Genomic DNA, 15,851 nt, shown 5'->3' on the forward strand with positions numbered 1-15,851 from the left:
TTCTCTGGAAATGACAGTCCGTAGTAGATCCAGACCCAAAACACGCTCACTTCCTTCTTTTCTTTCTTTCTTTCTTCTTTCGCTTTGTCTCGCAACAATGAATCGAGAAATGTTCACCGATTCTGCCCCAGTTGACTTCCTGGCTCACCCAACCTTTTAATATTTCAATATTTATAAAAAGAACCCGGGATTCCCCAATCCTACCTCCGTGGACCTCAAATGGATGAGACCCCCGCTGCCGTAAACAGACAGTGGAGACCGACCCAGACTGAAGGGACAGAAGACACCAGGCCCTGAAAATAGAGAGATTATGGGGAATAAAAGCGAGACAAAGGCCCGGCAAATTCCCTGCAATCCCACGAAGGAATCAAAAATGAATCCCCGGTTGCAGGAATTGTCGAGATCCTTTGCATGTTTCTCCCCCTTGAGCAGCAGCAGCATACTCCCTGGTCGACGACAAGTGAATCCTTCCTCCCTTACTCAATCACCCGAGTAGCCCTAACTAAGATTTCACTACTCATGCAGTCATTCCTGCGACAACCCCAACCATTCAATGAAGGGTTACTAGGTAGTTACCAACAAAGAGTCCACAGTACGGAGTCCTCGGGAGTGCTGATCATGGGTCAACAAGCTAAACCCGAACGCTGCTTAATTCTTCCTCCACTCGCCTCGTGTGATGCATCCAACCAAACCAAATTTTGACCAGCAGGGAAAACACCGGATCGGGCAATCAGAAAGCATTCTCGAATTCCACTTTAATGGAACTCGTGATGGTCAACCGCCCAATCCTGAACTGTGAATCCATGCTTCTGTTTGCGTCATTCCCCCCCGTCTTCAGTTTAGCGTCTGTCCAGTGGAATGTCTTAAGTTTGATCTGCATCGACCTCAAAAAAAAAATAGAAATTTTTTTGTTGATTGAATTTTTCTAGAAAGGCAAGGTAACATCATAGATCCTTCCCCCTAAATATTTATTACCTTCCCCTTCCCACTCCCTATATGTCTACATTATACCAGAAGTAGGCCGTAACTAAATAAACATGGTTTGGTTGCAAACGGTCGGATTTGGTTTCTCGCTGTTTATTTCATGCATCTGGATTGCACCCGAAACGCTTTCTGTGCAGCCTGGCCAATAACAGTCTGAGTCTCGCTCATTCTTCATGTCTTAGCAGGTCTACGAAACTTAGAAAAATGCCCGGGGCTTTGGAGAGAAACATTGATACAGAAACTTTAAAAAGTGATAAATTGTACCCAAATCCTGTCCTTTGCATTCGAAACTCCCCACTATACAAGAACAGAAATCTTTGAACCAAACGTTCTTACAAACAACAAATACACCACGACCCGCAGTTACAAAAAAAAAATAGTAGGTATTCGGTAATCAAGATCCACGATTCAGTGCAAAGAAAAACAAAGTGAAATAAGACAAACTCCCACAACGGTTTCGTAACGAGCCGTAAAGAAAAGGATGCACAAGAGTAGAGTAACGGATCATGGTAATGCAAACAGAACAATTTGAAGAGTATCGCTTAATTAGGCATCTTAGAATCACCATCCTCATCGACTCCCCGTAGTGTCGGGTACATCACTGTATCACCTCCAGCCTCAGGTTTCACCGGAGACTCAGATTTGGCAGGACGAGAAACAGGCTCGCTCTCCACGCCTTCCATGTGGCCATCATGTCCAGCCTCTGGTGTGCGCGACTCACGAGTCATGCCTGAGTCGCCGTCATATTCACCCCGTTCGAGGCGAGACGCGATGTAATTGCGCAGGTATTCGATAAGGCGGACCTTTTCAACCCACTGCACGTCGGATCGCTCAGCGACTTCAGTCGCGGCTTGGGCCGTCCGCAGCGTCTCTGCTTCCGTCGCCGAGCCCGAAAGGGCAGGGTCAATCAAGCTAGCGGAGATGCGACCGGGTGATGAGGGTGCTTGACGCGGCTTAGCAGGTGGTGTCCGCTCTCCATCGTCCTTGTTATCATGAGAGAGATCCATCGGCTCAGGTAGATGACGCTCCTCGGGTCTTGCGCGTTGTAAGGTGCCACCGGTGTACCGACGACGATCATCATGGTCAAAGATACCGCCAAGGGTGGACGGAGGAGCTGCGCTCGATGTGGTTGGGTAGCCGGCGGTCATGCTATCAGGCATAGTAGCCGATGGAAGGCGAGGGTACATGCTTGAGCCACCTTCATGATGAGGGGGGGATACCCGGCTTGTTGAGGGCAAAGAAATGGGCGACCGACCAGAAGTATACGATTGTGCACTCGAGGGTGGTGTGAGAGCGGGTGTTCCAGTAGGCGAATGGGCCGCAGGGTTGGCCAAAATGGGGCCTGCAGAAGTGGTGGCCGTAGCATGGCTTGGAGGTAGCTGACTGGGTGGCGAGTGGGTGGTGCGATAACTCATGCCGCCGTGAACATAGTGGGCACCCGGCTGGGCAACACCAGCAGCTGCCACGTTATCGTCATTCTCGTAGATAGTATCCTGCATTTGTTGCAAGAACTGATCGATGTTTATCAGGTCGTTCTTGGTACGGACGTTACTCATGGGAGGCAGATGATAAGCAGGAGCGGGAGGATGGCCACCAGGGCTGTAGCCTCCGCCACCTACTGCCACAGGCGCAGGCATGGGTTGATATTCAGGGAGTGGGCCGCCGCTGAGAATGGGAAGAGACAGGCTTTGTAAACCAAGCAGGCGTTGCCCAACCGCGGCGTAGGAGTTTGGATCGAACTGACGACGCTTGAGGTCACCGAAGAACTCGTTCAGGGCATCATATCCACGTTTTTTCGACTCGTAGGATGCGTGGCCGGCCTCATGTCCATGGTTTAGCGCATAGTAGACGTTGCCGTAAGATGGGTTCGCTGGTTGAGGTGGATGATGAGATTGATAGTATTGAGGAGCTCCGTGAGCATAACCCTGGCTGGGGACGGGGTTCAAGGCGGGTTCGAAGTAATGCGTAGCTGTGGCATAGCCTAGAGCTCCATAAGGTCAGTTACGCAGCAGATACTACTAGAGACATAGGACACACCTTTTGCTGGGTTACCTCCAAACATTATATCTGGATTCCGGGAACCCGGTTCAGGGGACCGAACCAGTACTGAATCATCTGCGTGTGTCTTGACATGTTTCTTCAAATCCTGAGGGCGCTTGAAGGCCTTTCCACAGAAGTCACACTTGTGAGGTTTTAAGGGCACATGTACTCGGATATGAGAGGTGATGTGGTCGCGCTTGACGGTGGTAGTTCGGCAACTACCCCACTGGCAGGTCAAGTTGAGATTATTTGTGCTCTTGCGACCTACGTGACGTTCACAGACGTGTTCCTGTAAAATGATCAGCCACAGTCAAAAGCAAGCGCTCGAAGGGCTCCGATGTGATATACTGAAGGGACAAGTGGCAGCAATGCCTGCTGGGTAGGGTGACAATGGCCACAGAAGATATGAAATCACGGTAAGCTTACATAGAGGGACTCTGGGGTAGGGCACTTCTCAGAGCATCCTTGCCAAAGACAAGACAACTCTTCGGTCGGGCGCGCAGCACCATTAACAGGGGGGGATGCTACAGCTGCGGTCGCTGCGGCGGCAGTTGCCGTCACCGAGGATGTCGTAGTAGCGGATACTTGAGGCGGCGACTGGGTTTGGGGTTGCTCCTGCGCAGTCGACGCGGCAATAGGAGCAGCCGCAGTCGAAGGGGAGGTGGTGTCTTGGGGTTCCGACATTGCCAAGAAAATTTCTTGTCCCTTTCTTGGGAGCGGAAGTTGTTGTGAAAGGACTCAATACAAGGCGAACCAAGTGAATTATCCCTCAATAGACAACCAAAGATGTCCAAGCTAAGGGATCTTTGGCTAATAAGGAAGATCAGGGATGAGGAAAGGTAAGACGCGATGAGTTGTCTATTGACAACAACTACCAATGCAACACGCGTTACCGAATATAGAAACAGTTGTGAAAACACAAGGTGAGATAAAGAAAAAGGGGGGAGAGAAGGGAAAGACTGGGAAAAGACAGACAGGACAAGTCAGGGGGGGGAATATGGAGAGAGATAAGAAGAGAGGAAGTCTTGGAAGCAAGAGGGGGAGGCTTGGGTTCTTGTCCTGTGCGGACATCCGGAGCCGAGCCTTGCCCAGAAAAGACCGCTTGCACAGCCCGGCGGAGGACAGGGACAAGACGACAAGACCGGGCCAAGAATGATGCGGGGCTGTGGCGCTCCTTACTTACCGTATTGGGATGGTACGATACCGCACGTGCAGGAAAATTAGGCCACCACTTTTCTCCTTGTTCTCTTCTTTCGCTCTTAGCAAAGCAAGAACAAAAGAGAGAGAAAATAAATAAAGAGAGAGAAAAATTAAAGAAAAAAGAACACCTGGCATAACTGATCCCCTGCATGGATTCTTTTCTCAGAATGATACCTCCGTCAGAATGACACTACCTAACTCAATATTACTCCCCAATATAGTGTCCACATGTCACCAAGGGGACTCGATCGGCAGCCGACCTGAAACGTACCATACAGCATCATTACCGGAGACCTGCGACCCTCGGGCCCCGCTTACACATGAATGAAAAGTGATGGGTTAGCGCCAATCAGACCCTGGAAAGATGGGGGTATCGCTAACCTGATTGGGTCGAATTCGGGGAGATTTAAACGAGATCACGGGCGGTTACCTGAAAATCGAACCACGATTGGCCTTATCAAAGGAACCAACGATGGCTTGGAGCCGGTGCTAAATTACCTCATATTCGACCACAAACGGGGGAGGGCCAAGAGTGCTTTTTCAGAAATGGTTTTCAGTGGTAACCACGGATACTCTCTTGGCACCTCCCTGTCTTGGTCTCCCGCTCCGTGGAAGTCTTGGAAGTGGCCAAGATGATGCATCGAGACTGCTATACTTGGCGCCAGACTTAATAATCTTGCTGCCTTGGCTTTGTGGCATTTGGAGGTTATTGAACGGCTGCTAAACTTTATCCCAGAAAGGTCCAACCTTATGGAAAGAGGGCTGAACGCGACCTTGTACGAGAGCCGGGGAGAAAATAAACGGGGGAAAGGAGATGAAACAAAGAACAGGGCTAGCCAATAGTTCAACATCTACGTTTCTAATACGTTAAGTTGCATAAGCACCGTACAAACATTCATCTTTGTCAAGTACTCTCCGTTGAAAGAGCGTTTGCCAAGGGATTCCAAGTCTGAAAGTTAAGGTATGGGGTCCCACGTGCTTCTGGAAGGAGAACCGGCATTAATCCAGATCACAACTTGAGAGGTTTGCCGTTTCACTTTCCAACACAGGTGCATCCTCCGCATGTCCCCATCCTTATCTAATGCTTGAGCCCACTTTTTCTTTTCAACCTATTCTGGGCATGACAATCACGTCGCTCACCGAGATCCAGACGAAGTCGAAACCGCTCCTAATCTTGGTTGTCTATCAAGATTAACTCTTGGAATGTGTCCCTGTGTCTATTCCATTTCTAGTATGGTACAGGGGTATATCGTTTGTCTGTAAGAAATACACGTATCAAATTGTTGTATAGTACCGTAGGCCCTTATTACTAGTAGTAGTAGTAGTAGTAGTAGTAGTAGTAGTAGTATGCACATACATACGGTACTAAGTTTTGCAACAGCGTGTGACAGGGCTCAGGGAGAAGACGCCGTCAGCTGCAGTCCGTACCCGATACTTATTCTACCGGGATCGGTGTACTATGATATCTTTGTGGCCGGAATCCTTGTTAGAATACGATCATTGACGATGGAAGAACCATTTTCACCGCAGCAAAACACACAAGGCTGTTCTTAAGGGAATTTCTCACATGAAATAACCATGTCACTCAACCAGAAAACCGGAATTCGTTTGTAAAGTTGGCAAGCTGCACTACTAAATGGCGTCTCTTACTTAGATAGTGTACTTCGTATTGAGCCTGATCTTCCTCCTCGTATGATCATTCCTACGATACGCGGCCTACTTCGCTTCTGCCCATTCCGTTCCACTCCCTTGCTACGTTACTGAACCCTTGGGCTGGGTGCTATCCCTAGGGTCCGAACGGGTGGTAGTAAGCGTATCCGATACGACGATTCTTACTCTGGTATATGTTGCTCATCAACGGATAGAAACTTAAGATTCCTTTCCATTTATATATCCACAAGTTCAATATCGACCACTTCTGTCATGGTGCAGTCCCGTACGATACCGGTATGTTTTCGGGAGAATCTCCTGCGTTCAACGGAGAAAACCAATCCCGTTGATGGTTTCTTCGTATATTTGAACTCTGCCAATGAATTACTCTTATTTGATTGAGAGTTTGAATACACTTGGTCTTCTCTGAAAAGAAAAGACTAAACAAATCTATATATATGCAGCCTGTAAGCTAACATTACACTCGCAACTAGTATCCCGGCTGACAGCACCATTTAGTTTCAAATCCGGAGGATTTAATATATAGTGGCTCTCAGCCAGTCATTATTAGCCTCAACACCGTAATAATATAGTACGTGCATTAGTTCTCAATATATTATGCGCCAGCCATGAATGTACTCCGCATCTACCTCGTAAACGAGAAATTGCGGGGCATAAGTCAACGGGTTTGTTCTGGAAGTAAGGGGGGGGGGCACTTACTTCTCTGATGCGTTCGGTATTTCCACTTTTGCAATAGGGACTCTCTTCGTAGAAAAAGAGACCATCTCTTGCAATATGTTGCAAGCTGTCTATACCTTTCCCTCTTCTTTTTGATTTTATTATTTACCAATTTCGGGTGGCTCTAGGTCCTCTCCACAATTGGTTCAATAGCTATGGTGAGATACTTCGAGTTCTTTAATTTTGGATGACTGGCTCCGCCTCTTTTTGGCCGGTCTGAGATTTATCTTTTAAGCGCTTTTCGGTCTGGACAATATTGTGAAGGATTAAAGGAGCACCCTGCCCCGTATAGGGTCCAGGTTTTCGAAATATTGATGCTCTCCACGTCTTCTATACAGTATTTAATAAGTTGGGTAACCGCCTGGAAAGACAAGAAATCCTAGAACTTCAATGGTGTATCTTTTATCTAGTCTAGTTATAAATCATCTGCGGAATACTACTATCATTTCCGTTTTTTTGCTGGGATTCAATCATTTGTGAGGAAGGCTAGACGTTCTACTACTAGTAGTACTGGGCTACCACGCATCCCAGTTGAGGAGTAGCTGCCAGTGGTACACAATCACTCAGTTTATCTGGATAACTTTCCTTTTAGCAAAGTGTTGGGTAGGAATTCTTTAAATGGCTATTCCGATCTTGTGTGCAACAACAGTTGTTATTGGTAGTGAGAAAGAATCGGCCATTAAAGATGTTGCTGGAGCAGATAGTGTGAGAGGTATCGCTCATAACAAATTAACACAAGGGGATTTACTTTTCTTTAAACTGCAATAGTGTAATCCTCCATGAGCCATGTCTCAGGTGCGCTGTGTTTTATGTTTGAGTCACAGGCCGTAGGCTCGAGCGTCGGCAGGGAAAGATGCTGCAAAAGGAACTACTAGTAGTAGAGAGCCGGCGAACAATCAATATCTATAACCAATGAAGAGAACGTGTTGTTGCTATTAGGTTAAGGAATATATCACTCAGGATTTTGGATTTTGGAATCAGCCCTCTATCTGGACCTTCCCTTTATGGATAATATATGGTGGAAGTACCCACCCAGTAGAGTTAATATATATTCAATAGAAGTAACCCATTCTCAAAAGGGCTTTCTATGATACTCCGCTACCAAGCCCATAGCAAACCCAGTTTTATCAAGATTGTAGATATTCTTCCGATGTAATACCGTACCGCATTATAGTCATTTGCACCCGATCAAGCCACTCCTGAATAACTCTAGAGTCTTCCATTCAGCTCACTGGATCATGCGACTCAAGAATCCGCTCCTGTGTGGCCAGTATGTCGTTCAATAACTCTTCCACGGTCGTTTCATATCCCGTCGGAGAGATCTTAGATGATGGTTTTTTTGGGATGGCTCTTCCATGGTCTGGTCCAAGACACAGTATGGACACATGGCTATATTACCGCCTTTAGGCATGCGAGAGGCGAACTCATTACATCATAATGCGAATACATTAGGGCATCGGAACTAGGCCTGTGGAAACAAAAACCCGAGATATTGGGGATGCTTTGATGACAATTGCCATTCCACGTGATGTTATATTTATCTCGCTTGTGGCGTGCGGAAGGCGCGTTTATATCATAGGTACGCAAAGCTGACATGGGCCGATCCACTCAACCCCAAAGTCGTGTTAGGGGTTCTTGGAACTTTGGTATTGACCAGTGAAATCAGAGGAAGAGGGGGCTATCCACAACTCTCCAGGGTTTCCTGATGTCACATCTGCGACCATCGAGCCGTGGAGTGGTCTCGCGTTTATGTGCTGCTGTTCCCAAGGACAATGTCTTGACCCCGAAGGCCCCCTCGGGTTTGTACCCCTTGGACTACCTATTCCGGTGATCTGTAGGAATTACCTATGTGAGGTGAAGAGTATGTGAAAACTTTAAGTTATGGCAAGGGCTATTTTAACGAAGTCACGACAGATTGCCAGACATAAAGACCAGAATGAAGTAGTATTGAAACCGACCGTGTGAAATGAGTGTAACAAATCAGAACAATAATATACAATTAAATGAGTACTTCACCAAAACACGCTCTCAAACCAGCACAGCGACATGTTCCAAAATTTTGCCTCAATCAAAATCATCATAATAAGCGGCATCGACTAGATCCGCCTCATCCAGGGCTTGACTGCTTTCCTGCATCTTGGCGCCATCCGTGAACGCAACAGGGTCTGACACGGGGTTGCCATCTTTGTCCATTCTAGTCTGAAGGAGCTCCTGTAGCGTCATTCGCGAAGTCATGTCTTCTCCCTGGGCTTCACCGGCCGAGCGAGAGGTATCCTGCAATCTCGACGTCGCAGCCTGGTTCTGAGTCGTATTTTGCAGCCCCCGTTGCTGAGCGGCAGGGTCGGGGAGGCGAAGGTCTGCATCGGTCTTCGAGGTCGGCATTATGGTTTGATATATATGTGATTCGGGCTCTGTGGTAGTTAGTGTTCAGTTCTTTGGCCGGTGGTGAGCTGCCGTGAAAGGGGGAGGCGCTGCCTCGAGATGAAAGGAACAAGGACAAACCACGTAGAAGACGAATGCGGCTGGTTAGATATGAAATGTGGTACACTTATGGTAATCCTCGCTTTAATACCCCCAGGAATTGAGTGGGGAAACAGCAACGAAGGTAGTACAGTACTAGCCTTCCTTGTGGACAATAGGGTTTAGTGGCGCGCATTTTTGATACTGCTATGACGCTCACGAAGTACACGGAATCCCAATCACATCCAGAGAAGCATGGGATATAGTTCGATGATGATATCAGGGGACTTGTTTTGTTGTTGTTTTTACGAGGTTTCCCGAGGGTCTTGTTTCGACGGATTGTGTGCATCCTGACCCAGTCAGTGCCTGAGATTATGATACGTGCCTATCCTTGCTGGGTGCATTCAAGGCGCCGAAGGGTGGCGATGAGTGTGCTAGGTACCTGGCTCGTTCTACAGAGCGGTGTTGGGTTATCTAATCGTACTGTTCAATCGACAATACTACACCAAAGAGATGCAGGATCAATTAACTGCCCACATCTGTATCTCTATCGCACTTTCGTGTGCAGAGAGATTTCAACAAACAAACTTGGGAGAAAGTCTGTACTATCGGGCCAAACCCAGATAGCAGATATGAGCACTCCCTTGGCTAACGCCATGTGGATCCCCGAATTGCAGGAAATATAAACCCATACATGTCTTATGGCAATGCGCTAGTCCTTTTGGGTTCGACGGAAAATTACTTCGTGGGACATTTCAGTGGAGTCAAGGCCGATGATGAAGGCCATAGTCTTGCATCCTATGACCGTTGCCAACAGCATATACCGTGACTCGCCGGGGTGTATGTACTGTGTAGTATAAAAATACTCGTAGTTGATCAGCGATAGAAGATACTTTCCCCATCCAGTCTAGTCCAACGTCCAACGTCCCACTCTGCCACCCTAAACCCGAACCAGCAAATCCGCGATCAGCCGGGCTCACATGTTCTGGACCGCGAGTATATCGATTAAACCCTTCCAGATCAAAAACACATCCTTCCCTCTCCATGTATATATATCTCTCTCCGCCCAGAAAAGAATGCTAAAACTCTCAACAATCCTCGGCTCTCTCTTCTACCTCCTCCCGATCTACATCTTCCTCATCGCCCCCGCCCTCCGCCAACTCTTCCCCCCTTCCGAAGAAGACATCGCCTTCGACCTAGACGATGACGCCGCCGACCTCGAAGGTCCAATCCTGAACGGCACCATCCTCAGTCTAGATGATGGCATTGAAGCCACCTGTCACCCGGACAATTACCGGGTTCATCTCCTCCGTCGCGACCCATTGGTAATCTACATCGAGGATTTCCTCAGTTCCGAGGAAGCCGACCATCTCGTCGAGCTCGGGTGAGTCCAGTTCAATCAATTGCGCTGCGAAATTGAATATACATGCATAACCAACCGCCACACCAAACCAATCCCTACTTATAGCCAAAGCAAGAAAAAAAAAAATAAGGTATTAACGTCCAAAAAATAGCCAAGAAACGTACACTCCCTCCATAATCTTCGACGGCACAACGGAAAGAGTCGACCCCAACACCCGGCTCTCCGACCGCGCTCTCCTCCCCCGCACCAACACCGTCCGCTGTCTCGAGAACCGCGCAAAGGCCTTCCAAGGCTGGCAACCGCACCTGTATATCGAGCGCATGTGGGCCCAGCGGTACAACGCCTCCGGCCACTACCGGCACCACTATGACTGGGCGGGCTCGAGCGCGCGCGGCGGCGACCGCGCCAGTACGTTCATGGTGTATCTCGGGGATGAGTGTACGGGCGGTGGGACGAATTTCCCGCGGTTCAAGAGGCCGAGGGATGAGAAGTGGTGTCGGTTTGTGGAGTGTGAGAATGAGGCGGAGGGGGTGACGTTTCGGCCGATCAAGGGGAATGCGATCTTTTGGGAGAATCTGAGACCAGATGGGAGTGGGTATTTGGAGACGTGGCATGCCGCGTTTCCGGTGACGGAGGGGACGAAGATTGGGTTGAATATTTGGAGTTGGCATCAACCGCCGAAAAGGAGGAGGGTGTGATATTTCTTTTTCTTTTTTTTCCCGTGCATTCTATGGGTTTGTTGATTTTGTTGGCTAGAGGTTGGTGGAGTTATTGTACTATAGGTGTACCATATACAGATAAAATATACCTAGATCTTATGCTAAATAGACACTTCTATACCGTGAGAGCCTCGTATGTACAAATCAACATGACATTTCATCTATATACGGATAATGATACTCAGAACTATACGAAACCCACAAACGCCGCATCAATATCCGTACTCCGTTGCTCGTTACATTATCGTCGTGGAATGGCAAAAGAAAGGTATCATACCAAGTCAGTTTCCGACATTCATCCATTGGATCCAGTCGTCATTGGGAAGTCCATTGCCAGTTCGGCACGCATCGGTGTTCCCAAATATATCGTCCAGCGAGATCCCTAAATCAATGCTCATCCCCATGGCGTTGTCCTCAACGCCCATGCCGAAGTTCTGCACATTCCCTGAAGGCATCGGCGGCTGCATTGACTGCTCCGTGGTGACATCTGGCGGCTGGAAGTTGTAACCTTGCCACATAAAGTTGTTGTTCGGAAGAGAAACCAGATCAGGGCTGTTAACTGCCTCCCCACTCGTCGGGGTAGATGCGTGTGAAACAGGCGACTGTAACCGTGACTGGCTCACGGAAGGGGGGTTTGCTAGGCGCATAGGGAGAGCAGCATTCATGAGTGTTGGGGTGTTGTTGTTGGAAAACAAGGGGAAATTACCCAGGCCATCGAGAGTCGGAGTTGATACCCCGATGGCGTTGGTGGGATCAGTAGAAGGCGGCACCGATCGCTGTGTCGCGAGATCCCGCCCGAATTGCATGGCCCCGCCGTCCTGTCGGAAATGGTCATTCTCCAAGGTGGACATCGGCTGGGTAGGGTAGGCAAAAGGATCATCAGAGGGAAACATGATGGGCATAAGATCAGGAAGGTTGGTTGGGTTTGTGAACTGCTGGGCAACGAATGGACTCGAGGGCATATCTTGCGTGGACATGGACACAGGAAGGGGAGATGTGTTTGATGAGGCAGCAATGGACTCAGTGGCCTGTGTCTCGGACGGGGTTGATATGGCATCCATGGACGGTTCGGGTGTGGACGAAAACCAAGGGGGAGGTGTATTCGCTGGACGAGAATTCGATCGGCTATGGCGGGGATGGTTGTCGTCTAAGCTCTTGGGCATATTGCTGGCCTCTTTGGTCGACCTGTTCAATAATTGAATAGGGAATGTGCTCGCTCTCTGCGGAGGAGGCATCGCAGGTGCGGCCGTAGGGCTTTTAGCATTACCCAGTTTGTTGCTACTGGAGGGGGCAGGGCGCTTTAGATTCACCGGGTTCGCTTTGCTCTGGCGGTTCTTTAATAATTCAGGAAGATTCTTGAAAAGGCAGATGAGGCTTTGGGAGCACCGATCCGCCGCCAAGCTCTTCTTTGCCAGTCCTGTCAAAGTGTTCTTGCCTTCCATAGCATCCTTCAACACTCCATCTTTAGCCGTGGGAGAGTCGGGATTTTCGAGCACGAAGAACAGCAAAGACAAGATAGCAAAGTAGGTGGTATACATGGTAAACCAGTAGGACCCATTAAGCAGACCTCTTTTATGCATACCGGTAGTTATATGGACGATGTTCCGGGAAACGCTAACGCAAGCAGCAGCACAGGCGTAGGACCGCCGATCAACGCCCCGGGCCTGAGAGCCACTCGAGACATAGTGCAAGAAAGGGCGGTACATGACTACTTGCACATGGGCATAACTAATGCGCAGCAATTGTCGTACTCTACAGAAAGTTAGTCTGGGTCACAAAGGAGTGGAGAGGGTCAAATGTACCTCTCGAGCTGAGGGGACACTTCGGTCCCAGGTCGTAAAGCCGCCGGTAGTTCCTCCATCCAAGCCTGGAGATCCCGCTCAATCTCCCGGATCTTGGAATGACTTACAACATAACGTTGGTCTGACTTGGACCGGTGCTGAGCGTTTTTAACCGGATAGATATACTTCACCACTTTGAGCATGATGCTTGAAAGTCGTGTGTGCGCATTGGCACCTGCCATGAGAGGCGTATAATCCGACGGTGCGGGCAAGATGCCATCCGAAGTGATGAACTCGCCGTCGATAGACATTGGGTATTCCTGGTCGATGTCGTCATCACTTAGCATCTGGGGTAGTCCCAGAAGCGTGCTGACATAGACGTCCATCTTCCGAACAACCCAAAAGATGCGTTTCCGCAGCTCTTGTTCGAGGGGGTTGAAGTTGGCTGATACCGAGCGGTGCAGACCCAGGCGTAGGGCAGAGCGAAGGGCAATGCCGACAAATGAATAACAAGTACTCAGCTTGGCAGACGATTGCAAGAACAATACCATGAAACAGATAGCCTGGAGGGAGGTCAAGTCGCGGCAGTCGGTGATCTCTAAGAGCTGCCGACCAGCCTTAAAATATTGAAACCTGGCTAGAGTTAGCAAATATAATACCTTAGTGCCAAGGACAGACATACCCTTGGCCGATGGCGCTTTCATAACCGGAGAGATCCAGGGTACCCGTCCCGTCATCTGAGAACAAACAACCGACAGCCATCACAATGTAGAGGAGTGGCAGAAATGCATGCTCCTCGTTGGTATACTGCTCAGGCAGTGTATCGTAGATCCGATCTAACATGGCGTAGAACGAGGGTTCGTGAACGAATCGCATCAGAGAACAACCATCTTCCAAGGCATTGTGACACAGACGTCGTGCCACATCGCGTGATGGCAGGTCATGAGTGGGCGGTAGTAATGTATCCTGCGGGGACTCTGATGCCGACTTGGGACTGTCCAACATGTGTGAGATGGGTCGCGATCGCATCGCCGGCGCCGAGATATCAACGGCGCCCAATTGCTTTCGAAGTCGTCGGAGGAATGTGATGCCGGAGGTGTGCCCATGATAATCCCAGTGACCCTGATCGTCCAAGTCCAGATAGCCTGAATTATCCACCATTGATTCGAGCAACGATTCTTCGCCGCAACAGTTATCTGATGGGGCGTCCGCTGGGCCCGCAGCAACGGGCGGGGGATTCGAGCCGTTGGTGGTTACGGGCGGTTGATGTGGCTGGTGTTTGTCGCGCTTGACGGCGGCTAGCATTTGTTCAGTAGCATGCTCATCAAACCGGGGATCGTCGAGGTTGATGTCGGGAAGAACGACTCGAAGGAGAGCCTCGGCCTTGTGTAGACGGGCCTCGAGGGCCTCCACATACTGAGGGGCCGGATTACGGCGACGATTCGATGGCTGGTCATAGGTACATTCTACCGATGGGGAGGGAAGTGAGTAACACGCAAAGTAGACCGGTATGGTGTACGGTAGCATATGGTGAATGACCGCAAAGACACAACGAAGAGAACATGAGGGGTGGTGACTGACCATAGCTATATACGGTACAATGAGTACATGGCTGTTTCCCATCACATTTGATCTTTTTTCGTCGACATTCATCGCAAGCTCGGGTTACACGGCGCCTCTTCTGCATGGGGAGGGACTCTTTGGCTGGTCTTGAGCCATCTTGGTCTTGCGACTGAAGAGAAGAGGGGTCTACATCATCATGGTAGAAAACTGAATCAGAAGGGCCGGATGGATCATCGTCCGTCGCATTATCCGCCGACGCGGTATGGAAAGCGCTGGACGGAGTACCCATAGTGCGCGCGATTATTCAGTCCAGGGGTCGGGGATCGATTAAGGCGGTCGGCGCAGAATCATGCAAGGGAGCGAGCTCCGACTGAAGTGCGTTTGTGGAATCAGGAATGTGTTCTGGGCGTCCCGAGAGAACGAAAGAAGCGCGAGACTAATTTGATCAGCAAGGAGCAATGCCCGCGTGGCGATCCGACCGTTATCGTCCACGAGGGTGGAATTGACGTTTCTCACAGGTTCATCGAGCAGTAGGAGAAAATGACGACGGTGCGATTCGTTTTTCCGACGGATTGCAAGTGGGATCCAATCACTGGGCTAGAAAAACGCTCTTTTTGCTTCGGTGGTTGTGTTTTCCTTGAAAGTAATTATCCGACAGCGGGTGTGCTGAAGCTGTAGGAGGAGAGGTTCTGTTAAATTAGTAATTGTGTTCTTGGATGAGTCAAACAAATATCCGCGGAAATCCAGTGATGGCCATATACGAGACTCCAACAGATCAAGGGAGCGGCGGGGTCGTCGCGATCAAATTGATAATAGCTATGGCGTTTAATACGGAATAATTCTGGAAGGGTTCTCTCTCTTTTTTTTTTTTTTTTCCCTTTTTTCTTTTAGGAGCCCTGTTTTAGCCAAACAGTGGTCCGATTTAATTTGGGGATGTCTTGGTAATTGAACGAGGGAAAAGTTAGGCTGGAAAATGTGGAGACAATGAGCTCAGGGAGGGCAAAGCGAATGCGAGCTGAATACGTCGTGGGAGACAAACTTAGTGACGAGAGAAGTCAAATTTAATTTCCAAGACCAAGAGATCCACTGCGAAAGCGACCAGAACGTGACTAGAAGACCGAGAAGACGACAGAATATGCAAAGAACCGCGTGAAAAGGGAAAAGGCACCACTGTCAGGGAGGGATGAAATAATCACTCATTAGTGGGATTGAGGTAATTGTCGGGGTCTGACCATCAACTAGTGGAACAGAAAGAAAAAACTTGGCCTCGGCGATCTGATAGTGGCTGACGGCGATTCGATCCTTTGATTCCTTGGCCCTGCCAGCGCCCGCCCTTTCGGGTCTAGCGCCGGA

At 49.2% G+C, this 15,851-nt stretch overlaps 4 protein-coding genes across 4 annotated transcripts; 1 reads left to right on the plus strand and 3 right to left on the minus strand.

The window, feature by feature from the left end:
• Window positions 1–1,526: 1,526 nt before the first annotated feature.
• Window positions 1,527–3,708, minus strand: pacC (putative C2H2 transcription factor PacC; the record flags this gene model as incomplete). Its single annotated transcript, XM_022537432.1, has 3 exons — window positions 1,527–2,965; window positions 3,022–3,313; window positions 3,451–3,708. The coding sequence occupies 3 exons, from the start codon at window positions 3,706–3,708 to the stop codon at window positions 1,527–1,529; spliced, it is 1,989 nt and encodes a 662-aa protein (XP_022384739.1).
• Window positions 3,709–8,676: 4,968 nt separating this feature from the next.
• ABOM_010305 (uncharacterized protein) lies at window positions 8,677–8,994 on the minus strand (the record flags this gene model as incomplete). Its single annotated transcript, XM_022537433.1, has 1 exon — window positions 8,677–8,994. The coding sequence occupies one exon, from the start codon at window positions 8,992–8,994 to the stop codon at window positions 8,677–8,679; it is 318 nt and encodes a 105-aa protein (XP_022384738.1).
• Window positions 8,995–10,148: 1,154 nt separating this feature from the next.
• ABOM_010306 (oxidoreductase, 2OG-Fe(II) oxygenase family) lies at window positions 10,149–11,133 on the plus strand (the record flags this gene model as incomplete). Its single annotated transcript, XM_022537434.1, has 2 exons — window positions 10,149–10,456; window positions 10,587–11,133. The coding sequence occupies 2 exons, from the start codon at window positions 10,149–10,151 to the stop codon at window positions 11,131–11,133; spliced, it is 855 nt and encodes a 284-aa protein (XP_022384741.1).
• Window positions 11,134–11,435: 302 nt separating this feature from the next.
• Window positions 11,436–14,787, minus strand: ABOM_010307 (putative C6 transcription factor (Mut3); the record flags this gene model as incomplete). Its single annotated transcript, XM_022537435.1, has 4 exons — window positions 11,436–12,906; window positions 12,957–13,568; window positions 13,618–14,521; window positions 14,583–14,787. 4 exons carry the CDS (start codon window positions 14,785–14,787, stop codon window positions 11,436–11,438), a joined length of 3,192 nt encoding a protein of 1,063 aa, XP_022384740.1.
• Window positions 14,788–15,851: the final 1,064 nt, after the last annotated feature.

This window comes from Aspergillus bombycis (genome assembly GCF_001792695.1).
Source record: "Aspergillus bombycis strain NRRL26010 chromosome Unknown contig00123, whole genome shotgun sequence".
Classification (NCBI taxonomy): domain Eukaryota; kingdom Fungi; phylum Ascomycota; class Eurotiomycetes; order Eurotiales; family Aspergillaceae; genus Aspergillus; species Aspergillus bombycis.